The sequence below is a fragment of the Cryptomeria japonica genome, chromosome 11, assembly GCF_030272615.1.
Source record: "Cryptomeria japonica chromosome 11, Sugi_1.0, whole genome shotgun sequence".
Classification (NCBI taxonomy): Eukaryota; Viridiplantae; Streptophyta; class Pinopsida; order Cupressales; family Cupressaceae; genus Cryptomeria; species Cryptomeria japonica.
This window is the reverse complement of record NC_081415.1, coordinates 308,984,880-309,012,612: the sequence shown is the minus strand read 5'-3', so window position 1 is coordinate 309,012,612 and position 27,733 is coordinate 308,984,880. Positions and strand designations below refer to the sequence as shown.

Here is a 27,733-nt window from a genome sequence, read left to right as displayed (position 1 = left end):
ATATTGAAATCATCTAGATCTCTAATGGCAAGGCCAAGGTTGACTATAGGATGAAATTCAGGTTAGGCATTGGGGACCACCCATCTACTATCCACATGTTCCATATTAGGTTCCATCAAGACTATCATTTTGCAATCCATCTCCACTCTCCTAGTGCCCAAAAGTGGCTCTATGTTGTGTTCATGTTCTTCTTATCCTTCAAATAAAGCTTAAGCTTATGTAATGTTGGGCAATGTTTACTGATATAACCCGAATTCTTATAGTTGAAACTGGAAATAGGCCAAGCAAGGCTCCTCTACAACAAGTTGTTGCTTCTTTTCTCTAGTACATGGCTTCAAATGTATGTGTGGTAGAAGCAACTTATTAATGTCAATCTTGGCAAAAAATTTAGCATAGATCTCACAATTATCATTTTTTACATTTTCATCCACAAGAAGAAATGCACCCATAAATTCCCCAATCTTCTAAAGAAATAGCAATGCCCAATATTCTACAGACAAATTGTAGAGGCTAACCCAAACTCACAATCTTGAAGACTCCCACCATCAATGCATCAAAACAGGCACACACTTCAAAATATGAACAATCTAGCCCCTTGCACAATCCAAGGTCCCCCATTGAGGGCCTTGTCCCTAAATTTTGCTTCTACAACATGACCATGAAAATAGCTACAAGCAAGGTCCTAATCTTGATTTCGTCCACCCAATGCATCTTCATCCAGCTACTCCCTAGCCAACCTAAGCTTTGAAAATTTCCCAATCAGGGCTCATGAAGCCAAACTCATTAACAATGTCTCAACACTAGTTTTAGTAAAATCAATATTGATTTCCTCTGTCATCTCCTTATTCCCACTGTGATGCTTGATGTTTCATTGGCCACTAAAAAATGTATTACCCCTAGATGTGCCTCTAGTGTTCTACCTTTCCAAACCAAACTCTAGCTAATCACCACATTCCCCTAACCCGGGTTTGTTCTCCTTCTTCCTTCCACTCTGTGTTCCACATGTCATTGAGTAAGTGTCTATGCTTAGGAGGGCCAAGATCCTTGAAGTAGCTGAAATGGCTCCATTCCTAATGATGCCAAAGCGAATCATACCTACTTTCAAACTTGTTAGGGATTCTAACATACCAAAGATCACCTCTTGTCCTATTCTTACTATGACCACATCTATTCTAATGAAGATACTAGCACCCCCAATGCATATCATTGCCATTTGAATTTCAAATTTCATGCCATTGTCCTTGTCCTCTCCCATACTCTTTTTCGCTTACAAACTATCACTTGCTACCGAAGTGTCCCACATATCACCATCTTCCTCCCTATAGAATTTTTTTTATATAATATTAATTAGTTTACTAAATAAATATATTATAAAATTATATATTAGATAATTTATTATGTATTTATCATTTATAAAATTATGACTTATTTATTTATTGTTAATTTATTTTAATTTTTTACTTTTTATCATATTATATATTGATGGCCAAACCCAAGGAGAAAAAGTCATCATACTGGCAAACACAAACTGTCCACTCAGATATTGAAAAATATGAAATCTGCAATAATTATCTGGGCAAGAACGCCTTAATGCAGCCTTAAGCTCATGATCATCTAGTTAATAGTGAGCACCCAAAAGTAGATTGCACGCAAACATACCAATCCATTTGGACCAAACAAGATAATCATGTTCCTAGGCAAATTCCGTGTCTTTGAATATACGCATCAAGTGAATATGTAAGACTTATCATAATAATGACATTAGTTTGCAAGTAGGATATTAACTATTGTGTTTCATTCATAAATAAAGTCAATAATTTGTGTAAATATGAGTGGTCTTCTGAAGCAATTAAGAACAAATCATCTGTAGTCTCCATCTGTGAAAATTCAATCCAAAGAACATTTTATCTCTTTTTAATCTATGTAATAACTTCTATTGGACATTGTTACTCTTTTTAATCATTTATAAATAAAGTCAAAAATTTATGTAAATATGAGTGGTTTCCTGAAGCAATTAAGAACAGATCGTCTTTAGTCTCCATCCATAAAAAATTCAATCCAAAGAACATTTTATCTCTTTTTAATCTACATAATAACTTCTATTGTACGTCGTTACTCTTTATTCTTGATGCAAATTGGTTTTATCTAGATGCAACACCTAAGTGTCTTTGGCTGGCATGTTAGAGAGTAAAAAATCCATTTATGCCAAATTGTTATGTAAATCTAAAAAACCTCATACTCTTCCAAAGATATATACCCTACAAATCAGAAGGAAAGCACTAAAACTATTTTAATTTAACACAGCCATTGCAACAACCCATCATATACTTCATATCAGAAAGAAAGCATCCCAGAGCATCTCTGAGCTAATAAACATTTTTTTCAACATTTTTCACAATTGTGTTTCCCAAACAGTAACATGCAACAGCTCATGGATATATGCATACAATGTTAGTAGACCAAGAAGTCTGGGATAAACTCCCAACTTACAAAGAATAAAGATACTGCGAAGTTGATTAGTATGTCATTTTTCTCAGCGCGTGCATACCTGCATATCAATCCAAGAAAGCAAATCCATAAGAAAATTGTCAACTGATAATGGTCAATGAAATTAAAGACTACATTGTTCCATAGCCTACTCATGTACTGACATCACATACATTTGAACTGATACCATGGGCAATGGCATACTAAACTTCCAGTAGCCATAATATTTAAGAGTTTTAGGAGAAAAATGCATATAAACCATGTAATGGAGAACTAGGTAAGAAAGTTTCCTATACCATTAAGAAAATTTCAATTTTACTTTAAATATAACATTAATTCCAGTTCTAATTGTTTAACTACTGAGTAGACATTCAATCAATTATAGAAGAAATTCTGTTATGCGCACAAGCCCTCATGATGGATATAATACCTTATTTACTTATTGGCAGTATCAATTGAATAAGTCAAATATCAAGTGAATATAAGAAAAGGATCTAATATGCGTGCATATGTATTACATCTATATATATTATAAATTGAGGTTGAATCAGCTAAGAAAGCTCAATTGCAAGCTTTACACTCTCCTGCATCACAATTAGAACTGGTTTTACAAGAGAGCAGATGTGAAAGAATGAATGGATATTGAAAGATCAAAAAGTTTAATAAAATTAAATATGGTTTCAACAACATAATGACAAGTTACAACTGAAAGTGCAAAGAAAACAAAAGAATTAAAAAGAAAAAAACAGAACAAGAAAAATAAACATAACAAAATAGTACGAACTGTCCATTTTTCAGAAATTCTAGCAAGGTATGTATCATCATAGTAATGGTTAAAGATAACAGAAATAAAATCCAACAATATATGTTTTCAATACTATGTTAATGACAAAGTGTGGCCAGTGTTGGAGTTTGGATCATATACTCTACAAAGAATCAACACAAGGAAACAGCTTAATCTCTAATAGGAAGAGAACTTCACAAGTCTGTGTTATTATTATTGTCTAATGATGGACAGTGTGTTTGCACATTGGCATTGCAATGTAATTAGCTTATACATATGCTCATAAATGGATAACAGAGCTTCTCTAGTTCTTATTCCATGTGCTGTATTTTTGAGAAGTAATCTCTCCATCTATGTCATTCCTTTCCTCCAGTTGTCTATTCTTCATGCACTTCTATTGTGCAAGTTATGACCTATGTACAAATTGCTTCAATACCTGATGGTTTTGCATGTTAGTAGCTTTTTTGGGCTTCCCTTCATTGCTTGTAATAGCTATCATTGCGATCACATAGAAGAACACTTAATTTGATGATTGTGAAGTTCCATCTCACACTGAAACTAAACTTAGAATTCAGCAACCTGTAACTTTTGGCTAATTGGTGACGAAGTGATCCAACTCAAAATGTCAAGACATTATAGCTATGGTCTGAGAGGAAGCATTAATTGTTGCGATGTTGTTTGTACAAACCATTTGTATGGAGTGTCAAGCGGAGTCAGAGACATGAACTTTGAGGCAAATGTGTTTGTTCCTCAGCATTGCCCTCCAGCATTAGATAAGTTCTTAACTTTAGGGACAACATTGCTATATTTTGTATGCCTAGTTTTACATTTTCCTAGATAATTTTAAGTTAAAATAAGGTTGCACATATTTTTGCATCAATGCACACTAATTAAGAGCTGTTTTTGTGTGAGTTGAGAAGCTCACTCTAGGAGAGAAAATATCACATTTAGAATCTGCATGTACGTTCTTGCTGGAACATGGATGCGGATTCATGTTAGTACAGTCCAGTTTATTTGTACAACCAACTTGTTACATTCAAAGAGATTCCTCATGATGCACACACTCTACTGAAGCATGCTGGATGGATTGAAAAAATATTATAACAATTTTTATTATACTGTTACAAAGTTTCTGAGGAGAGAGTCCTCGGGAGGTGTTCACTGTATTTAAGTATGCTGGACTGATCTGAAAAATATTCTAATAACTTATCCTATGCTGCTATAAATTGTCAAAGAAAAATAAATTTCTGCAGTAAAATTATAGGTAATGCATGTATAATATTTCATAATCAGACTAGTGCATGGTTTGCTATTTTATTACAGTATTGTGTTTATAAACCATGAATCTGAATTGTAAATTTAATTTTTGTTAATACAGCTACCATTTGAGAGCCTGAAAAATCAGACCTGTTTTACATTCTTCATTTTTTCTCTGTACACGGATCTGGGAAGACTATTAAACCATAACATGGTCTAGGAGACTGTGTAACTGTATATAAACCATCCAAACACCAGGGATTAGTATATGGGCAGTCCACCGATTGGCAACAGAGTACCCTAGAGATGCTAAAGCAAAAGTTATCATTCAATGATCTTCTCCACAGATTGGAAAGGTAAGATGCCAAAGAAGGGCAACTTTCAATCAACTCTCAAATTGCATGCTACAGTGTCATGTTGTGGCTTAACTTGTGGTTGGCCATGGGTGTCTGTGGCACACAAATTGGGAAGACTTGTTGGACTCCAGTGTCTAAGAAGCTAATAGGTTGCAAGAGCTCTTGAGTGCTGACAAGAACATGGAAAGGAGTGTAGAAAAATAAATGATCCTCACAATGTGTTCTCTGGTTTTGGATATATTCTTATTTTTAGGAATGGATTTGCCTAGATATATCATTGGAAGGACCCCAACAGTTGGCTTGGAGGAGGAACACCTAAATCCCGGGCTACTCTTTCTTCCATTTGTGTTGATCGGCCTTATTTTTCCCCAGCGGGGATGGACGTTTTTGAGTAAGGTCGTGATTCTAAAGGAGCCTAATCAATTGCTCTTGGTTATCAGCTTTTCGAGCATAAGAAACGTGTGAGTAAAGACTTTCTGTAGTGGAAAAAGATTTGAAATAAATTCAGCTAGCCCATGTGTAATCTCTTTACCCAATTATTGTGTCAGAACAAATGCCTTGCATAGAAATTAGAATAATATCAGAAAGAGAGGATTTCAAGGTCTTTCTGACCATGTTTTGTGTGGCATTAGTGAAGAATGTATTGCTCACCTTTTCATTTAATGTCCGTTCTCCTTGGACCTTTGGTGGCAATGGTGGAAGAGGTAAAATCAACCTATAATTCATGCCACAAAGTTTTGGGCTAGCACGGGTTGTCCTCATGCATAGCTTCTTTTCTGGTCACTAATTCGGAATCTTGGCCGTATTTTTATTCTTTGACAGATCTAGTTAGAACAAAACCATTAGTTTTTTCAAAAGCACAACAGTTTCATTTTACACATCTTGCAAAAAATTAGAAATTTGGTGAAGGTCATTATCATGGCCAAATGCTCCTTTGAAGAATTTATTCTCTTTTCTGGTTCTTGTCTTTCAAGTCTTCTAGAGCTTTCCCCCTCATCTGCTTCTCAAAATTGGTATAGCTCTATGTTGAAGGTTTCCATAGAGGTGAACAGGATTGGTGAGTGGTCTCCTCCCCCTCTTGGTTTCTACAAAATTATTACATTATGGATCCTCACAAGGCAATCCATTTGCTGTTGGGATTGGTTGGATTGGTTGAGATAGTGATGGTTCAGCTCACTTTTTCTTCAATGTTTCTATGGGGTGTTGCACTAATAATCAAAAGGAGGCCCATGCAATTCTTGTGGCGCTTCAAAAATCTTATGAGCTAGGTTGGAAGAATGTTATTTATGAAATTGATTCTATGATTCTGGTTTCTCTTTTTGAATAAGGTTAGTTGCACGAGTCTTCTTAGAGGTTGGCATCAATTGTTGAAAAGATTCTCCATTTTTCTCTGCATTTTGATTGCACTTTCATTCTCCATATTCCTAGGGAATGGAATGTTGTTGTGGATTGCTTGGCTAAATGTGCATCTGATGTCAACCACAATTGGAATGTAAATGATAGGGGGTCTACGTTCAGATAAATCTAGGCAACTTCTTTAGCTTATTAATAATTGGGTGTAACTCTTCCTGCTTGCAAACCTCAGGGAATGTGATTTTATTTTGGTCACATATTTTTCTATTTCTTGGGAATACTGGAATAATGGAAAACCTCCTTAAGTTTTCCTTCATTTTGTTGTTTTGATAGCTATTGCTATCTAGAAATCTTTATATTATAATTCGTTGTAGTTTCTCATTAATAATTTTTTCTCCTTTTTACCAAAAGAGAAAAAAAAAACTCTTTTCTTAGATGTCGCCCTATTCCTTGCAAGGAATATTGGAGAGGAACTCCTTTCTTAGTTGTCACTGTTTGTCTTAGAGGGAATAATAAAATGGGTGTGAGTGCCTTTTGTCAAGTGGAATAGTGTTATTTTATGATCAGATTTTAGGGTAAGCAGATGTAAGACAATTTAATCAAATTTGCAGAGCATGTACCCTAGGAAAACCCTCCAACATGAGGGAGAAAAACCCAGCAACAAGTATCTCTATTAGAATTATCAAATAGGAACAGCAAGATGCTTTTACAGTGGTCAAATACAAGGACCAATATGAATCGCTTCACTCCTTGAAACAAGATAGATAACTCGATCTGCTCTTGAGAGTCCACGATCTGCTCTAGGTATGGGAACTGTTGTTGAAGTTATGCAATTTGTGCTTGATGTCATTAGATGCTTATGGGAAGAATTCCTATACTTATTTATATCCAATCGAAGACACCCTTTCACCAAGGGTTACTCCTTTGAAACAAGGCGACTTTACACAAGGGTGGCGAACTTTTGCAAAGTCGGCCACTTAATAAAATAAATATATTTTATATAATGAAGCGCTATTTAGGGTCGGCTTAAACAAATATGCAAAGCCAGTGGCTAATTGCATATTTGGATGTAGTTGGCCAAGGAGACTCCCGCCACTACAATCGTCAACACTCCCTCTTAGCTAGGGAGGAATCCTTCCTGATATCTGTGTCATGGAATGACATCCACCATGGCTACTCCCAGAGGGTAGAACAGAGTTCATCACGGACAAACCGTATTCCACGTCCTTACAGTCTACCGATCACCCCTATTCATCACCCTGTCATGAACAGTCACTACCAACTCAGCACAGTCCTCCAACATCTATCATACACATCAACAGTCCAACCAAGTCAGTGCCCGTTCAACCACGGTCCACCTTCCAGTTCATCGACAAATGTCTCATCGAAGTCACAAGTCACCCCGATGACCAACAAGTCAATAGTACTCCAAACGAACTCATCGGCAAGAGTCACATCGATGTTCAACAAGAACAGATCCATCGGCAGGACTTCAACTGTCGAGCCAACATTCTCAGGTCTTACCGAACACCAATGTCACACCGACTCCCCAGATCAGCAAGAGTCTCCCTGATAGAACTTATCGGCCAGACTTCTAGCACCAATGTGAGTTAGAAAACTCACACCGACAATCCAGGTCACACCGAAAGTCCCCATCGGCAAGAGCGAGTACAAGTCTCGTCGATCCGATCACTTTGATCCTTTAGAGCTAAACTGCCCGTTGCCAAGACATCTCAAGTGTCTCACCGATTCTGCTCTTCCTGGAGATTCATGTCAGTAAGTTGAGGCACTCAATGTGATGACATTCATCATGGCTACTCCCATGTATGAAAATAAATATGTACACAAGTGCCCATCACGGAGTCACTCAACGTGATGTCGTCATCTCATCATGACATTCACCATGGCTACTCCCAAAGGGTGAACAAACACAAGTGATGTTGTCATGAAGTCTCTCAACATGACATCCACCATGGCTACTCCCAGAGGGTGGAACAAGGGCTTTCACCTCAAACTTCTCTCTCACAGAGAAGAATGCATTAAAGTACATCTCAAGAAATCATTGATGCTGAGACTCCCTCTCAGCAAGGGTTTCATTCTCTACAATTCCAAGTTTATCTTGAAAATGCACAAACTTCACTTTGGCATGTGGCTTGGTGAGAATATCAGTTGTCTGATTGTCCGTGCTAATGCACCTTACCTGAATGGCTTTCCTTAGAAACATATCTCCAATGTAGTGGTATTTGATCTCCACATGTTTCGTTTTGTCATGAAACACAAGATTGACAGAAAGCTTCACACAACTTTGATTGTCATAGTGAATGACAGTAGGCTCTATCGATTGTCCAAACAATCCTGCAAGGAGCTTCCGAAGCGACACTGCTTCTCGAGCAGCTGCACATGCTGCAATATACTCTACCTCTATGGTGCTCAATGCCACTGAAGACTGCTTCCTGCTACACCAAGAAATCATAGCAGACCCCAAACTAAAGCAACAACCAAATGTTCTCTTTCTGTCAATTACACTACCGGCCCAATCAGAATCACTGTAACCTTGTAGATTCAAATCTGCACTGGAAGTATATCTCAACCCATATCCTACAATGCCACGCAAGTACCTCAATATATGTTTTGTTGCAACTAGATGAATATGTCCCGGTTCACACATAAACTGACTGAGAGAATTCACTGCATAGCAAATGTCGGGTCCAGTATTGACTAGATACATCAATGAACCAATCAATTGTCTGTACACGGTAGGATTTACCAAATCTGAACTAGCCGCAAACTCACTCAAATTCTTCAAATTTGTCTCCATAGGTGTAGACATGGACTTGCAGTCCATCATTCCAAATCTCTTCAAGATATCTATGGTATATTTCCCTTGACTTAGAATAATCTCGTTGGGTCTTTGCCATACCTCCAATCCTAGAAAGTGATGCATAAGACCTAGGTCCTTCATTTCAAACTCAGAAGCTAACTCCTTACATTTGTCAATGAGATGACCTTCTCCAGTAATAAATAAATCATCAACATAAAGAACCAATATAAGAGCCTCGCCATCAATTACCTTTAAGTAGAGATTTGGATCTGCATCATTCTTGAAGAACCCCAAGCCCATCAAGTATCGATCAATCCTCTCATACCAAGCACGAGGAGCCTGCTTAAAGCAATACAAAGCCTTCTTTAGTCTACAAACATGAGACTCCTTCCCATGAATCACAAAACCATCAGGTTGCTCAATGTAAACTTCCTCTTCGATCACACCATTAAGGAATGTTGTCTTCACGTCCATCTGATGTAGCTTCCATCCCTTTGTTGTTGCAAGGGCAATGATAGTTCTGATGGATGTATAGCGAGCAACCGAAGCAAATGTCTCCTCATAATCTATTCCCTCTTTCTGAGAGAATCCTCTAGCCACAAATCTTGCTTTGTACTTTTCAATACTTCCTTCAGCTGCATGCTTGATCTTGAAAAGCCATTTGGAAGACACAACTGATTTTCCTTCAAGTCTCGGAACAATGTCCCAGACATCATTCTTGATAATAGATTGATATTCTTTATCCATAGCATCTCTCCATACATGTTGACTTGAAGCTTCCTCAACACCGGAAGGTTCAGATTCAATGATATCACTCATTGATGCAACATAGCTTGAAAACTTATGAGGTCTTTTGCTTTCTCTAAATGTGCCTCTAGGAGCTGCAAACTTTTCTGCCTCCTGTATAGTTTTCCTAGCCCAACGAGGTCTCTTTCGACTTATGACAATGTCTCTTAGACCATCAGTAGGTTCCAAGGGCTCAATTGGATCAATAAGCTCTACTGGTTCAGTAGGCTCCCTCTGAATCGCAAGAGTATGATCAACGTCCATATCTTGAGGAGTCTCCTGATCATCATTATCTATCTCCATGCATGAACCTTTAGATCTTTTGAATGCAACATCTTCAAATGTAACATCTCTGCTAACCTCTACCTGTTTCTGACCTGGAATGTCAATCCTGTAGGCTTTTGAAGTTTCACTATAGCCCACAAATATTCCTCTTGCCAGAAGGTTCTAACTTAGTTCTTTTATCTTTAGGTACATGAACATACACTGGACAACCAAAGATTCTCAAATGACTGACTTCAAGTTTGACCCTTGTAAAGGCTTCTTCTGGAGTTATATTCTGCAATATCCAATGGGAACACCTATTTTGAACATATGTTGTTGTTCTGGAAGCTTCTGCCCAAAGAAAGGTTTGTAGGTCTTGGTCATGAATCATGGCTTTAGCTGCTTCAACTATGTACCTGTTCTTTCTCTCTGCTACCCCATTTTGCTGTGGGTTGTAAGGAACACAAAACTCCCTCTTAATTCCTGCCTCATGCAGAAATTATGAAAGCTTGCGGAAATGTATTCACCTCCATTATCAGACCTTAAGACTTTGATCCTTTTTTCAGACAAGTTTTCTACTTGGGCCTTAAACTCTTTAAATCTATCTAGGACTTCTTCAAACTCTTTAGACCTCAAAAAGTAAATCCAAGTCTTCCTAAAGTAATCATCTATGAAAATTACATAATTCAAAAATCCACTTAGGGATGCCATTGACATTAGACCCATAAATCAGAATGTACAAGATCTAATATTTCTTTTGACCTACTTTCACTACTATGAAATGGACTCTTAGTATTTTTACCCATGGCACAACCTTTACAAGTGCCATCATGCTCATGGTTGAGCTTAGGTATGCCTTTAACCATTTTCTCCAATGATGGAAGGGCCCTGTAATGCGAATGAGCAAGTCTTCTATGCCATAGCTCGTTGGAACTAGAAGAGTTATGTAGAAGTGCTTGAACTGGACGGATGGACAGCTTGTACAGACTCTCATGCCGGTTGCCAATCACATGCGTTGTCTTGATGCTAGAGTTCTTTGGCCAAACAAGAACTTTCCCTTCTGAAAATGTAACTTGATAACCTTTGTCTTCCAAGGCTGAAATGGATACAAGGTTCCTCTTGATTCCTGGCACGAACAAGACATCACTTAGATGGAGGGGGATGCCAGATTCTAAGTTGAGAGAGATGGCTCCAGGAACCTTCCACGAAGTAGCATGCATCATCTCCAATTATCACTTGAAGATTGGTCTTCCTTTCCACAAAATCTGAAAGATGTTCCCTATAACCCGTGATGTGTCGAGAAGCGCCACTATCAATCAACCAAGTGTTGTTGTCGGTTGGAACATTGCTTGATAGAGCAGAGATGAATAGAAACCCTTCTCTGTTGTTTCTAGATTCCTTTTGAGGAGATACTTCACCAACATCCGCCATAGAAGCATGTTGCTTTGGCCTTGTCAAACAATCTCTTGCATAGTGGGCATACTTGTCACATCTGAAACACTGGATGTGGGAGAGGTCTTTCTTCTTCTTAGAATCCAGTACAGAATTTGATCTTCTATCTTTGTTTCTTTTGAAGTTGCCTTTTCTCCCATCTCTTCCTTTCTTCTTTGTAGTTTGAGTGGCTAGAACATGATTGTCTTCATTGTGAGAGCTTCGGCCATTTCCTCTTGCAGCCAACCTAGATTCTTCTTGGATACAATCTGCACGAAGACGATCAAACTTGGGCAATTTCAATCTCCCACTAATACTTTGAATAAATGGTTCCCAAGATTGAGGGAGACCATTCAATGCCAACATGACGAGATCTTTATCTACAACTTGATCTCCAATGGCGCATAATTGATCCCTCAGCTCAGTAATCTTCATGAAGAATGATATGACTGTTTCTCCTTTTGCCATTTTGATTTGATGAAGTTGTTGCCTTAGAGCAAGGGCTCTACTAGTGTTGTTGATCTCATAAAGTCCTTCCAAGGTTTTGAACATATCTCTAGCAGTTGTCATCTTGGAAATAAGTGGCACTAAATGATCCTTCACCGAATCAATCAAGATCTTCTTGGCTTTTATGCCATTCTTCTTTATTTGAAGTTTCTCAACTTCATCGGCAAGTTCAGATATTTCATCCTTTTCTACGGACTCACGAAGATCATTTTCTTCTAGTGCAATAAGGACTCTATATTTCCACGAAGTGAAGTTTGATGCACCTTCAGGCCTATCCTCAACTTTGAGTCCGTTCACCATTTTCGATTGCTAAGAATTACTCCTTAGGATGAGAAGAGTAGAGAACTTCGCTGCTTTAGAGAAATCTGATCAAGATCTTCTTAAACCCACACTGATACCATGTTATTTTATGATCAGATTTTAGGGTAAGCAAATGCAAGACAATTTAATCAAATTTGCACAACATGTACCCTGGGAAAACCCTCCAACATGAGGGAGAAAAACCCAGCAACAAGTATCTCTATTATAATTATCAAATAAGAACAGCAAGATGCTTTTACAATGGTCAAATACAAGGACCAATATGAATCGCTTCACTCCTTGAAGCAAGATAGATAACTCGATCTGATCTTGAGAGTCCGCGATCTGCTCTAGGTATGCGAACTGTTGTTGAAGTTATGCGATATGTGCTTGATGTCATTTGATGCTTATGGGAAGAGATTCGATCCTTAATTATATCCAATCGAAGACACCCTTTCACCAAGGGTCGACCTCCTTTGAAACAAGGCGACTTTACACAAGGGTGGTGGACTTTTGCAAAGTCGGCCACTTAATAAAATAATATATTTTATATAATGAAGCCCTATTTAGGGTCGGCTTAAACAAATATGCAAAGCCAATGGCTAATTGCATATTTGGATGTAGTCAGCCAAGGAGACTCCCGCCGCTACAATCGTCAACAAATAGGACATAGCACATGCTAATGCAACACGGAAAATATTAAAATTTAAAGTGCATAACTCCTCTTTCACGTCTATAAAATATAAGTTCTCATTCTCTTTCTTTATGTCTGGTATTTAGTTATCATATCATTTTGAAACTGTCATATTTTTCATATTTTTGTAGTGGACAGATTGTAAGCATTGTAAGATTTCAAATGCCATCTCCATTAATACATGTGGGGTTTTCTTTAATCAAATGGTTTCCCCAGTTCACAAATCTTGCCTCAAATTTGTTGTGTTATGTATCTTTTATTTTATTGATTTATTTTGTGATGCTTAGGTCTCAACATTTAATAGTTGAACTTAGATTAATATTTTAGTAACATACTATCAAAGGCATGCTACTAAACTTTGAAACTAAGTGTGTATGTGGCCTACAATCAAATATTTTTGGCAAGTGGATTTAATACAGCTCATAATGCGGATTTGATTTTGCACTTGAAACTAAGTGTGTATGTGGCCTATGATCAAATATTTTTGGCGAGTGGATTTAATACAGCTCATAAATGCAGATTTGATTTTGCACTAACTTCTTTATGCAGCTCATTGTTAAGAATTTTTTATTCTTTTGCATTCTTTTTCTCTCAAATACATCACAAAATTCTAACTTATACCTCTTTCATGAAATTGGGTACATCTTTTTCATCCAATATCAGATTGAGGTCACTTGTTTTTTTGTTGAAAATAAAAGAAGAGATCTGCAACTTGTATATTTTCATCATCTTTGAATTTGACCTAAAAATATATCAAAACCTATTTTTTATATTTGGTTTTCTTAAACCCATTTTTAGTTTTCATCTTCTTTCTTTATCAAATATATGTTTTATTCCACCCATTTTCCTCACTCGTATAGATAGCTATATTAATTCCAAAGGTTGAGCTTAATTCAGCTAATTATCATACAGGGAGGTCTCATGTGTTGTATATTTTGTTAACTTTAGTGATCAGATTGCAGAGAACAATGTGAATGCAAGAACACAAAAGAGACAAGACACAACACATACCCTGAGAAAACCTCCCTCTTGGAGGAAAAACCCAGCAACAAATCAGATCTAGATCCTTTTATTAATTGTAGAATACAATGGCAATAAAGATCAGATTACTTATCTGATATAACTGTCAACCTAGGGCAGAGTTAGAGTTACAGTCGTAACCCAGCTAGGGCACAATGTAACAGCAGAAGATAGCAGACTTATCTCTTTCTTATATAAGAATATCATCAGCATACAGCTTCCAGCTCTTCGTAGTTCTTCACTGAAGATTGCAGACCTAATGATGTTTGTAGACCTTCAAGAGGAACTCGCTATCCTCTTCAATGTATTCACTGTCCAAGATCGCATGTATGGCAAATGCTGATGGCAGAAGTAATTTGCTGATTCCTTGATCAGAATTCGCATTGACCTTTTATTGCAGAGCACAGGGTCTTCACATTGATTGTCTAATATTTGGATTGCTTGATTGCATTTTCGACTAGTGATATGCTTGTGCATATATACAAGAGGTGAGCCCTATCTTGGGTCGGCCCAATCCATCCTTGGGGCCAACACTATAATATTAGTTCCACACGCCACCATAAGCATGGGACCTAAACAATATAGTTTCCACGTTACAAGAGCCCACGCTACATAGAGATGTGCTAAAATAAGATATAGGACCACACGTTTGGAGAAGGGATGCGTCCTTTTAATAATACAATCATTTGGGCCCAGCCCATCATAAATGATCAATACATAAGACTATATGCCACAAAATGTGTGTGCTGGAGATAGGTCCACACGTTGGACCTAGAGATGCACCCCTTTACATGTTAGGTCCAGCCCTTAATGGTTTTACACATTACATATAAATACAATAGATAGGGCCCTGCCCTATAAGGATTCGGATGATGCCTTAAGGCAATCCGAATCCTATTTATTTTCCTATCCTAGTTACACAAAAAACCAACATATTTTTTATATTTAAATATCTCTCGAGTATGGTCACAAATAAAACATCTATTCCTAGATCAGATGTTTCAAAGGAACATTAAAAATGGGCACTTTAAATGAAGAATCTTTTCGCCTTATAGGTATTTCCATGTCACTTGAATTGCATGTTAATATTAATTCTTGTACCACAGCATTTTAAGCTCAGGAAAAATTTTAAAATGTGTATCATAATGCTAATACATCTCAGATAATCAGATTCAAAATCAACTAAAAGATTTAAAGTGTAATAATTCTAAAGCTATGGAAAAATTTCTTATTATTTTAATTGTATTTATTATTGATTAGTGTGTTTAGGAATTAAATTTGGACATCATAGATTGATTCATATTATTCTTAAATAAAGTCTTCCAAAGCCATTTTAACACGTTATTACTAATGTGCATTTGCAACTTGCTCTTCCTTCTTTAACAAAGGAATTCTCTATTAGTATTTAGTCATCCAGGTCTGCTAAAATCCTCACTCCACTCTTCTCTTGCTCTCAAGCCCTGATGATGATCATGGAGTTTGATCTGAAACATTAATTTTTAAGGGCCTTATAAAACCTATACAGTAAAATCAAGAAAAATACAAGCTAATCATCATGGACTCTGGAAATTTCATGATTTTAAAGGAATTATCATTTGTGTTTTGTTTTTTTTTAAATTTGCTACTGCAAGCAAAAGAAAAACTCATTCAATATAGCAGTCTTAAAGGTGAAGATAATGCTTTTGTTTCTAATTAGCAGCCAAAAGGTCAAAATATGTATAATTATCATCAATCTATAACTTCTCACATAATCGTCAAAGAAAATTTGAATGCAATTATTGTGGAAAGCATGGTCATACTGATTCAAAATGCTTATAAAAATTTAAAGATATTCAAGACGGAAAAATGTTATTAAGACTAAATTTGTAAACAAAAATGGTGCTAATAAGCCTAATGCCAATAGAAATAATAAATCTCAAGCAAAAATTAAAAATTTTGTTCTTTTTATGCAACTAAACCACTTGAATGGATTAAAAACTCAATTGATCTAAACTTGACATGATTGTCATTGCTGATAATCTCAATGTTAGTAAGCATAATGTAATGTTCCCTTTTCCTAGGCGGTTATCAGTTTCAGAGGTTAGTCCATCACTTGGTCCCCGTGAATTAACATGGTGGTTAGGGAACCCTTCTAAGCGTGTTCTATGGCTCTTCAGTCAACCATCTTGTGCTTAATTCAGTATTCCCAAGGGTTTTGCAGTGGGCCTTCCGGAGCATTATCAGACCACTTTATTCACACTTACTATTTTAAGTAAGTCACTTGGTTATGTTGCGCATACTTACTATTTATAGTAAGTCACGAGGGACCAAGGTTTTTTGTTTAGTAGATGGGGATGGCACTTCGATGGATACCTCTGTGCAATGGATAGAGCCAAAGAAATATTATGCATTACTACTGTGGAAATAAAGAAAAAAATTATGAGATAATTTTGTACACCATTGATCATACCAACTCCTCTAGCCAATACATATCTTGGCCTACTGCCTAAACTTAAAGTTCTACTTCTCTGATACGTTTAAGGCTGATGAGAAGATCATGGAAGGCATTTCATGAATTGATAAGATGGTGCAAACTAATGTAATTAGAGAGAAAGATATTGATAAGATGGAGGTCTACAAGGGTGCAAAGGAGAGGCTTTTTTATTGAGCTCAAACAACTTAAAGGAGGGAAGAACAACAACCAGGTATAATAATAATCCTTAATTTTTAGCTAAAAACTAGAAGTAGAAACTTTAAAGTTTGAACAAGCTCTAAATTTTTTATATAATTCTTATACTTTTTAAGATGTTTATTTTGTAGATTTGTTGTAGAAGAATTATGGTGTTAGCAACCGAACCTTAAAAGGCTATTTGTGTTTTGTCTCAACCCTATAGTGCTTCTGACTGTGAACACAATTGCAGTTAAATTAAGATCATTCAAACAAAGAAGAGGCAAAGGTTGACCCAAAAGCACCTCAATGACCTTTTCTTTGTTTGGTACAACCTTTGGCTTCGAACCAAAAAAGTGGAGTATCCTTCTCATGATGCCATAAGCTTGGATGGCATCAGTCCTTTTGTTGATTGGACTATCAAAGAACATGGTGATGTCGTGCTCACCGATGAATATGTTGCTGAATTGGAGAGGAGTAACAAAGGCACCAAAGTTTGCATTGGAAGAAAATGAAGCTATTTTTGAGGAAACAATCAATCACCATTTTGATACTGACTTTGAAACTTTGAAATTCAAAATTTTGGGCCTTTAAGAGTCATATCACATATGTAGTGTTTCAGTTATGACAAATTGATAATCATACTAGATTTTTGTGTTCTCTAAATGCATTAACTTCTTTTTATTTTTGTGTAATTATGTTTGTTTTCTGTTTTGCCGAGGTTTTTCAAATCTATGTCAAGTCTTGAGTCCAACTCAACTTTTTAAGGTACCCAATCCACATTTTTAAACTATGAACTAAGAATGCTTCAATGACCTAATTTTTGTGCAATGCAACTTTTGACTTTGTGTAGAAAAGTTGGAGGATAAATCACAAGAGCTTTTTGATTTGGATGAGACTGATCCCTATAGTGATTGGATCACATAGGATGAGGTGCCCTCCTTGTTTATAGAAAACAAAATTGTTGATTTCAAGAGGCAAGGTATGAAGCATGTAGATGTAGCAAGTAGGCAAGATTGGATTGGATGAAATCAACGAGGCAGAGGAGTCACCACCCTCTATTAGCAAGGTAGATCCATAGGCATAGCCTTCTAGGCCAACTGAGAAGTTGCAACCAAGTGCAAGGAGTAAACCGTCTCCCCAATATTTCACTAGAACAAGGAATAGAAAATTGTAATATATTGTAATTTGTAACTTGCCAAGATATGCAATTCATGGTGATGATTTTCAAATACGATCATTATAAATTGATAGTAGTTATCAACTAGCTATTATATCACGCGATGGTGCAATTTTATACTCTATTTGTATTCAAAACTTATAGAAAACACTTCCAATGTTCTTTAGACTCGTTTGATGTATTTTATAACTAAATTTTTAAATTAAATTTGTGTTTTATAAACGAATTTAAATTATATTTTAAGCTGCCAAGTTAGAAATTTTTTATCTGCCAAGTATGATAAAGTGCAAGTAAATTTTTGATCTGCTAGGTACGATCAAGTCCAAGTATGCAAACTATGGTAATGGCAATGACAATGATGCATAGGGTGATTACCAGGGATCTATTCAAACATTATTGCCCTATCAACATCAAAAGCATTCTCTAGAAACTTAACAAAGAATGACGAAAAATATGAAACCTCCAAGCTTTTCAAAAGAATTGGAGAGAACAAAATTGTTGAAATCCAGTTGTTTGACCCTTTACACTGTAAAATTTATATCAAAGTTTAAGATCCCAGCAAGTAAGTAGCAATAGAAACCCATTTATGAAAAAGAATAATGAAAATGTCAAGAATGAGAAAAAGAAAAAGAAAATAGTAAAACACTATAAGTTTAATTACTGTCCTATCTTTGTTTTCAAAACTCTCAGCCATTTATAAAATGCTTACAATATAATGGTTCCGTAAAATTCACAACATCCATGGTATTTAAACTAAGCACTTAACTAGGGAGGCAAATTATAGAACCATGAAAACATGCAACCTTTGAAGTATGGAGTGAGTAAATATGCAAGGAATAATTTAGAGTGAAAATAGTATTGAAGAAAACAAATAAATTTTATGAGAATACATCAATATCCACAACAGACAAGTGGCATTTCCCATTTAACGCCATCAATTGAAGCAAAGTTGTAAAGAAAAATGATATAAAGAATAAAATGTGATGTACTAGTAGCCAATAAAATTTATTTAGACAATCGCCACAATTTTGTTGACTTGGTGGTCAGCACCTCACTCGTGACATGGCTTAATTGCCTTCCATGGGTCGAGTTAAATCTGGTGTTTGTATCGAGCGTACATAGTACGAGCTTTTGGCGCAATGGCAAACAATTCCAACAATTGGTATCAAAGCCTTGGGTCACGGGTTCAAGTCTCCCTTCAGTGGATGCTGAAGTTTCAATCAGTGTTGCGGAGGAGATTGTTGACTTGGTGGTCAGCACCTCCTTGGGGACTCATGACATGGCTTAACCGCCTCCTGTGGGTTGGGTTAAATCTGGCGCTTGTATCGGGTATTGATAGTTTGAGCTTTTGGCGCAACGGCAAATGATTCCAACAAATGTGTCATCTAGAAACATCAAATTCCTAAGAATTTCCTAGTGTGTTCTAGGTAGCAGTTTGGTGGAGTACCCTAAGGGAACTAAAAAGGAAGTTGAATGAAACAAAATTCTCTTGACATGTCTGACGATAATCTATAAATTCTAGGGTTAAGAAACCAGTAAGGCGACACATAAGTACTAGGGCAACTTGGGAACATAGGTCATCCTTTAAAAGTTGGTTGAAGAAAAAGACAGGCTATTTGATGATTCGACTAAAAAAGCACCAAATTGATGTAGATCTCCAAGTATCAACTTGATCCATGAGTTCCCATTGCGCAATCAAGGATGCACTAAAGCCATATGAGTAGTTGATATAGTAAAAGCCAAAACATACCAATGGTTTTTCTCTCAACAAAGGTTATTTTTTGAGGAAAAAATCTATATCAAAGTGAGCTAAACACCTTCATTCTCATTCCAAAAGAAACATAAAAACAGAAGCAAGAACAAGGATTAGGCAAACATAAACTGAATCTTCATTCTCCGGATCTTGCAGGCAGGAATGAGAGGAATGAAACCTCTCCTTTGTTTTAAATTCAAAGCCACTTGCAATGGAAGCCATCAATCTTTCTACAAGTACGTGTCCAATTTGGAAACACATGAATTGTCTTCATATCCCTAGGAGTTCTCACTTATTCTATTACATATGTAGCTCGACTATTTATGAGGGGATGTAAATATTTTTTCGTACTGATTCATTTACCATAATTTTCCTTATTATAAATATCTTACCCCCAAGATTCATGTAAAATAAAACATAAACTACACATTCAAAATCCAAATCAGATCAATATAAAATATTAAAGGTGGGATAAAAGGTAATAAGGAATGCATGCAGGACAAGTAGACTGATTGTAGTTGCTAGAAAAGAATTCTTTTGCCAAAAAGCATACTGAAATATGAAACCAGTTTTCTGCCTTGTCATAATTCATAGATAGGGTAGAAGTTCAACTAGAGTTGTTATTGTTATTTTAAGAGATAGCTCCTTCTAATAAATAGATTATTTGAGTTAGACTATATATGAATGTCCAATTTGACAGAAAATAATATTATAGTATGCAACAAAGACTTAATTTTTCATTGCAACAGTGTTCCACAACAAAGAGAGTAAAGCCACAAAAAAATAATCTCTCATATGGCTAGTTGGAAACAAAGAGAACTTCCTCATAAAAAATGCCTTACCAAAGACCACATCATTATAGATGCACCAACCTTGATAGATGCAGCAACAATCATTTAGCGAACTATTAAATATACTAGATTTGGTAAATATTTCATTGGCCTTTTAAGCTTCCATAGACCATTGTAGTTTGAAAATGCTTGTGATGATGGATCACGTAGTGTACTCCAAAACATCAATATACTATCACAAATTTTCCAGAAGCATTTTTTGATTAATATTTCATATTTGACAAACTAATAATTTATGGGTGAATATTTTTTCCTCCTAGTGGAAACATTAGACATGCATTGGTTACCAAATCCTTCAAGTTTACTTTAACAGCTATTTTTCAAAACTGCAATTAGAAAATGGAAAATCAAGCTAGAAGCCTATTTGATTTTAATTCTTGGTAATTTCTCCTTACATTAATTAACTGCTTCGAAGAAACAAGCCAACTTCTTTCAATATCCACTTCTAAGAAATATAATAGCTTGAAAAGTATGGCTTGTGGTACATAAACCCATTCAACAATCATTTAGTTCTTATTCACATCTTATATAACAATATTTGCATTTCTTCCATCTTTCATGCAAAGTCAGAATTAATTTCACTCTTTTTCAACCCTTCCAAAATGAGAAAAGTTTAGAAAGGATGACCTTGGGCCCCAAGGTACAATTGGTTGCTTGTCAGCATATTTTATATCCTTTGAAACCTGTAGAAACCAAAACTATATAAATCTATGCACTTGGAAAATACAATTACGCATGCAAAAGAAACTTGAACATGTTTTCAAAATTCTAAATAGTTCCATGATTAACATTCACTATTGGCAAAAACTTATTCATGTTTTATCAAGATAATGCATGCTTAAAATGTAACTGGTTCAGAAATTCACATGCTTATATCATTATATGTTATGTACCTGGAATGGCAACCTTCATAGTATCTAAAACCAAAAAATGAATAGATAAATGAGAGCAGGATAGATAAATGATAGCTTAAATGTTTAAAAAAAAATCTATTAATATATCTACATGTATTGATTTATATGTTATATTGAAGTGGTATAATATTCAAAGATCTTCAGAAGAAGAAATCGCTTCAATCAGTTCTCTTAAGTCACTAGAAAATAATCTCTACACCAGAAATCAACCAATTAGATCTATCAAAAAAGATAAAGCAGGTCTCAAACAGCATCAAAGCAAAATAAACACACTTAAACCAGTATTCCTGAACACAGCCAACATAAAAAATATCCTACAGATAGCAAAGTTTTAGATGAGTTACAGCCAGCATGACATTAAAAGTTTAATCTGCTGGATGCATAAATAAAGTACAATTACCAAGAAACAAAGAGCTGACAAAAACTATTAGAATCTTTTCTAGACTAAGCACTACTTGAAGAGTGCTTAAGATGTGATGGTAGGTCCTTTTGAGTTTTAGGTATTCATGACTTCACCGGGAAGAGCACTGTTAGGATAAACCTGTAGCACTGGTTCTGCTGGAATCATCCCTATTACAGCTACCTCGTTATTAATTCCAATCACCATTATCGGATATTGTTTGCTTTCTGGAACTCCTTTGAATAGCAAGAAAGAGTTGTTCATTCAGAATTTTATCTCCTTCACAGATAAAATAGTAAAATTGTCTTTGTTATCATCTTCCTAATACATTTATGGTGTTTGACTACTTATGAGTCGGAGATCAAACAGATCATTAAAGTTGTGTTGTGTGTATTCATATATATGAATATGTAACGTCCCCTTTTGTTATTTTATATGAATTAGGGAACCATTAACTAAATCAATCAATTGCAAGAGACTTCTTTCCTCATTTCTCAGATGATGCAAAGGATGTTATTCTATGATACCACTAATAATGTTTATGTTATGCAAAGGATGTAATATATGAGACAATATCACTGCTATTTCTGATTTAATCAATTAGATGTATGCAAGATGACTTTCTCTATATATCACTGCTTAATGCACAATGGTAAGATTATCGTTCAGGTATGTAAAACTGATCTAATGGCAATAATGATGCAGCCACCTTGATATGATTAAGGCGATTTGGACAGTGGCTGTCTCTGATATTCAATATGACATACACTTAGTTGTATATGTTCCAATCGCTGACCCGATTGATGATCTGTGTTCCAATTATGACAAGTACACAGAGATGTCTTCCTTGTAATTGCTGGTAATATGCACTGTCTTGTATGCTTCGGTAGGCCTGTAATGATAATCTGAAACGCTATTTCTGATCTGTGTATTACACATGCGATGAATGAAGATGATGCTGTTCCTGATTTAATTAAAATACCTGCAGCACAGTGGTGGCTTCTCTGATCTGGAACGTATTCTATGTGCAACCAATCTGTTGCCTCAAGGTCAATCCCTCATACTGAGCAATCCGAATAGGATATAAAGAGATACCCCCCAAAAACAAACTTCCTTTCTAATGGAGGAATTAATTCTTCTTATATCTAGCCAAGATGAAGTGTTTAGTCACATCCCACGTCCCTTCATGTTGTCATCTTTCATAGCTATCACTAATCGCACCTCTTGAATTTATCCGATCTTGTCTAATAATCATATTCGTTTATTATTTGATTCTTCTTGTGTATCGCTGTCTTGATGTACCTTCAGATGCTAATTTATCTTACCGGTAGTTAGTGTAATGATATTTGATATCATAGTTGGTCGATCTCCTTAATCATAGCATAATCGTGTTTTGCTCATATCCACGTGGTTATTATTGCTACTCAACGTACTTGCTGGTCATGGATTGTCTTGAATACGTATGCTAATAAATGTGTTACAACCTAATTATCAAATGCTACCGCTGATGATCATTGATGTATGAGTTGTTATAATTACTTTGGCTTTGGACGGTTGTATTACTATTTCTTGACTTCAATATATTGGTCACTTTTCCCTTGTATAGTTACTTTTTTTTAATTGCCTATTGTTTCTTTTAGTTATTGTTGTCAATTACGGTGTGGTCATCAAAGACTATGCTCATCGTTCCATACTTAATGGTCATTGGCCATCTTTAGACTAGTCTTTAATCATATTATAGTCTTTAATCACAGCTTTCTCACTTAACAAATATTTGTTGTTGTTGTTCATTGTCTATGGGTTTAGATGGGGACATCACAGAATATTAAAAGAGATGATGATTGCAATATGTATGGGCATCACATAAATTGACACCAAAGAGATATAAGCTACAGAAAATATCTGTAAAAAGACATCAACAGTATAAAGGCTGCTTTGCCCTCATAGCACAGGAAGATAAGAATGTATACTCCATATAGATTTTTGCAATCCCAATGGTGGTTCCTTTTTTAACCATTTACTCTATTCCATTGAATGATACCAGCTTGATTCAGTGGGATTCAAAACCCTTGAGCATGTGTTGTCAACCTTCATGAAGAAAATTGATAAATGACATTACAGATTCATCAAAAATGTATTTTATTCTTGAAACGAATTGTCACCAAATACTATACCAAATCTTGCCAGAAGTAAGGCACAGAAAGTCTTCCAAAATGTGCAATATTGCATAGACAGTTGGAGCTTCTGATTTTGCTGCTCCGCGTTTGAGATGTAGGATTGATTGAAATCTGATCTGCTGGCTCCACAACCGAAGCTATAGTAGATGGAGGCTTCCCTTCAATCACTAAGGAAGCCTTCTGTGATCTCTGCAGTAACATGACTGAGTTTCGTTCAAAGAACCCACCACAATTAAGTGATGGGGAAGAGTGTCCAACACCAAGACACTTGTGAGGGTAGAGTAATCTGCAGTAGCATGACTTGCGGCAAAGCACATGTGGCAGTGAAAAATGAGGCCTTCATTATCCAAATGTTGCTTCCATGAGTGTCCTGGCCCTTTCAGCACAACATCAGACAAAAGGTTTCTGGGGATGTCCGACTCAGCCAAGATATGGGCCAAAGTAGTATGAGAGAAAGCAGAAATCGCAGTACTGTAGACAAAAACTTCCCCAAAGTGTTTCCAATAGCTAAAAAGCAAGAATTGATCCAAAACCATATGGCAAGATAAGGAAGCCTTACTCACAGGCATCACTTGAAAAAATTCCATCAAGTGAATGAATTCAGGAAAACAAAGGCTTCGTAAGAAGTTCAAGCATTTCCCAATTTCAGATCTGATCATTGACAATGAAATCTCTACTCTTAGTGGATTCAAAAACTGCAATTAAAAAAGCCGACATACAGGGATATACTTCCAAAGGACTCATGCAAAGCTGCCAATTGCTGTACAGCCAATTGTGCATCTCCACAATACTTGGCCATAAGCAACTGGAGTGGCAAATCAAATCCTTTTCAGAAAAGTAGTAATTACCTTCCAACATTTCATTACCAAAAACTAAAACAAGGGTTGAAGAAGAGCATTTAAGTAATTTTATGCCACCCCTAGACTAAAGATTAATTCCCTTTTTGTTCAATCTACCTCTTCACATCCAAAATTTACTATTCCCTTAGCCACCACAACAGCAAAGGACATTTTTGAAGGAGGTGTACCTTGCTCCAGCAAACCGTGCGCCGCCCGAAAAGAATGGTGGCAGAGATTTGAAATATCATCCTTCCCCAAAGAAACAACCCACAATGCACTTGGAAAAACCTTCCCTTCATGCAGAACAAAGAAGACCTTCTTGTCACTAGGAAAAGTGGGTACCTATGGATGTGAATGGCCCACAACTTAGTTGCAAATCAAATACCCTGGTTCATCATTAGTTGAATTGCAAAGAATCTCCACCAAATCCATCATGAATAATCAAGAGGGAAAGGCAAGTTTGTGAGACATTGAAAGCCTACACAGTGCAGGAGAAGAAGTGTAATATGCTGCCCTGTTTGCCTTAGTTTTTTTTTTGTGTGTTTTGTTTTGAGTTTGCATATATTTTTGAAAAATAAATGAAGTGCAGAATAATAGAAATGCTTGCAGCAAACTCAGAACTCAGAAATACACAAGGCTAAAGATTCCAAATTTTATTTCTGATCTGATAATACAATTTTTTCTCAAATGTAAGAGCAACCCTGATCATTAAGTAGCATTACATATTTATTTCAAACCTACCCAGAAAATGCAGCCATGAAATGGCTTGATCAGTTCACAAAACATTCATTCTGGCTTCCCTGGAAATGGATGCCATACTCCAAAATCATCCTCTATGGCCAAAGTGTTAAAGTCTCTGTATTCTTGAACCTTGGGAGACTCAAAAGCAGCAAACAAACCCCAGTCAACCCCTCTATGGGTCCAATACACCACTTTCTAGCAAGTACGGCCTCCTCGAGAAAGTACCACCAGCAAGGAATAGACCAAAACATCTGCAATGAACTCTGCAAATCTCCTCAATCAGCCCTCGTGAATAATCTCTAACACTTTGCACCTCTGAAAACTGAGCAAGAAGAAGATATCGAACACCATTGAAACTCAGTTGTGATCTCTATGTAAAATCATTAGGATATTCTCCAGATTGTGTCTTTCAACAACGTGAAGAATGTTGCCTAAAAGGGATTTAGTTCCCACAAACCAAAGGAAGAACAATCTCCTCCAAATAAGAAGCAATATCAAATATCCAATTCAGCATATACCACAAATGGACTCCCAAAACCCGTTTTATATCCTCCAAGAAGGGGGTTGGCCTCTTCTATTTTACCTTTTTAAAACATTAAATAAAATCAACTCTTTAATAAAGTGGCATCTATGTCTCCAAAAGGCCCATTTTTAAAAATTACCACTTTACTTTAATATTGCCACCCCAAATAGTCTTTATTAAATATTAAAAATGTGATAAAGTTAAATCTTTTAAAATATTAATTCATCATCATTCAAAATCACGTAACTATATTAAATATCAAAATATTGATATCCACAGCTCCCCACCAACATATCTAAAAATAGCAACCTTGCTAGCTGGCTCAATCAATTTCCAGCACTGACTTGCTAAAAATAGTAAGTATTGGAGAACCCAATCAAAATCACTCCAAAAAAGGGCATTATGCTCATTATAATTGTTAGAGCTCAACTACACCTCTAATACCAAAAGGCCCATTTTTAAAAATTACCACTTTACTTTAATATTGCCACCCCAAATAGTCATTATTAAATATTAAAAATGTGATAAAGTTAAATCTTTTAAAATATTAATTCATCATCATTCAAAATCACATAACTATATTAAATATCAAAATATTGATATCCACAGCTCCCCACCAACATATCTAAAAATAGCAACCTTGCTAGCTGGCTCAATCAATTTCCAGCACTGACTTACTAAAAATAGTAAGTATTGGAGAACCCAATCAAAATCACTCCAAAAAAGGGCATTATGCTCATAATAATTGTTAGAGCTCAACTACACCTCTAATACCGCCATCCCATTGGATCAACTGTCTCCAAAGTTCCCGAACCCTAACACATTAGCCTACGGGAACACACTGGATAGGCTAATTGTCCACCAAACTGAGCTAGTTAGGAAGAGGACATTACAAGAAGCTCTTTGAGAGCTGTTATAGCACTAGGGAAAGAGAGCAACAATGGAAGGCATTTCCGAGGGCAAGCCTATATTTGTCTCCACAATATTCAAATTTTTATATACAAAGAAATTAATTCATTAAAAATAATTCAATTAACAAACCTCAAACACCAAATTATACCAACCATCCACATGTCAAATGCATAAAATACCAATTACCTAATTAAAATGCAAGAATAATACAGCTAAAAGCATTGCTAAATTACGTTTGTTCTCCATTCATTGCATCTTAATCTACACTAAAAGCAAGAAAAATTTAGCCATGTCTACAAGAAGGCGAACCCTGAACTTTTTGCCATTTTTGCACTGCAGTTTGTCAGGCACACCAAGGAGCCCGCCAGGTGTTTTGAAATGGTATGGAGCAGGGACATTTCATCTTGTTCATTTGTTATCATCGTCATCATCAGTACATATTTTTATTCTATTTCACTTATTTTTTCTACTATTAATTAGAGAACTAAGATTTATCATAAATCTTAATACTATTAGTCATCAAATATCATACGCCTTGAAACTACTTCTTAATGGCTCTTTATGGCTCACTATGAGTTCGTAGGCCTTAATCTCAGGCTTGTACTAATCCACAAAGACCACTGGCAATTACAGCTTCTGGCATCCCAACCACTGAAATATGTCACAGTAGGCAAAAAGAAAAACAATAATTTGAATTAAAGTTTGTCTTTTATCTTGATTGAATGGTTCAGAAACT

At 36.0% G+C, this 27,733-nt stretch overlaps 1 protein-coding gene across 1 annotated transcript in view; it reads right to left on the bottom strand.

Annotated features, from left to right (window-relative positions):
* LOC131065039 (protein CHLOROPLAST J-LIKE DOMAIN 1, chloroplastic) overlaps positions 1–27,733 on the bottom strand; it is a 149,056-nt gene that overhangs the window by 61,831 nt on the left and 59,492 nt on the right. The window contains exons 5-6 of the mRNA XM_057999407.2: positions 21,119–21,174; positions 2,491–2,548 (exon numbers count right to left, since the gene is read on the bottom strand). Of these exons, the coding sequence (XP_057855390.2) occupies positions 2,491–2,548; positions 21,119–21,174 (114 nt within the window). The remainder of the gene's footprint in view (positions 1–2,490; positions 2,549–21,118; positions 21,175–27,733) is intronic.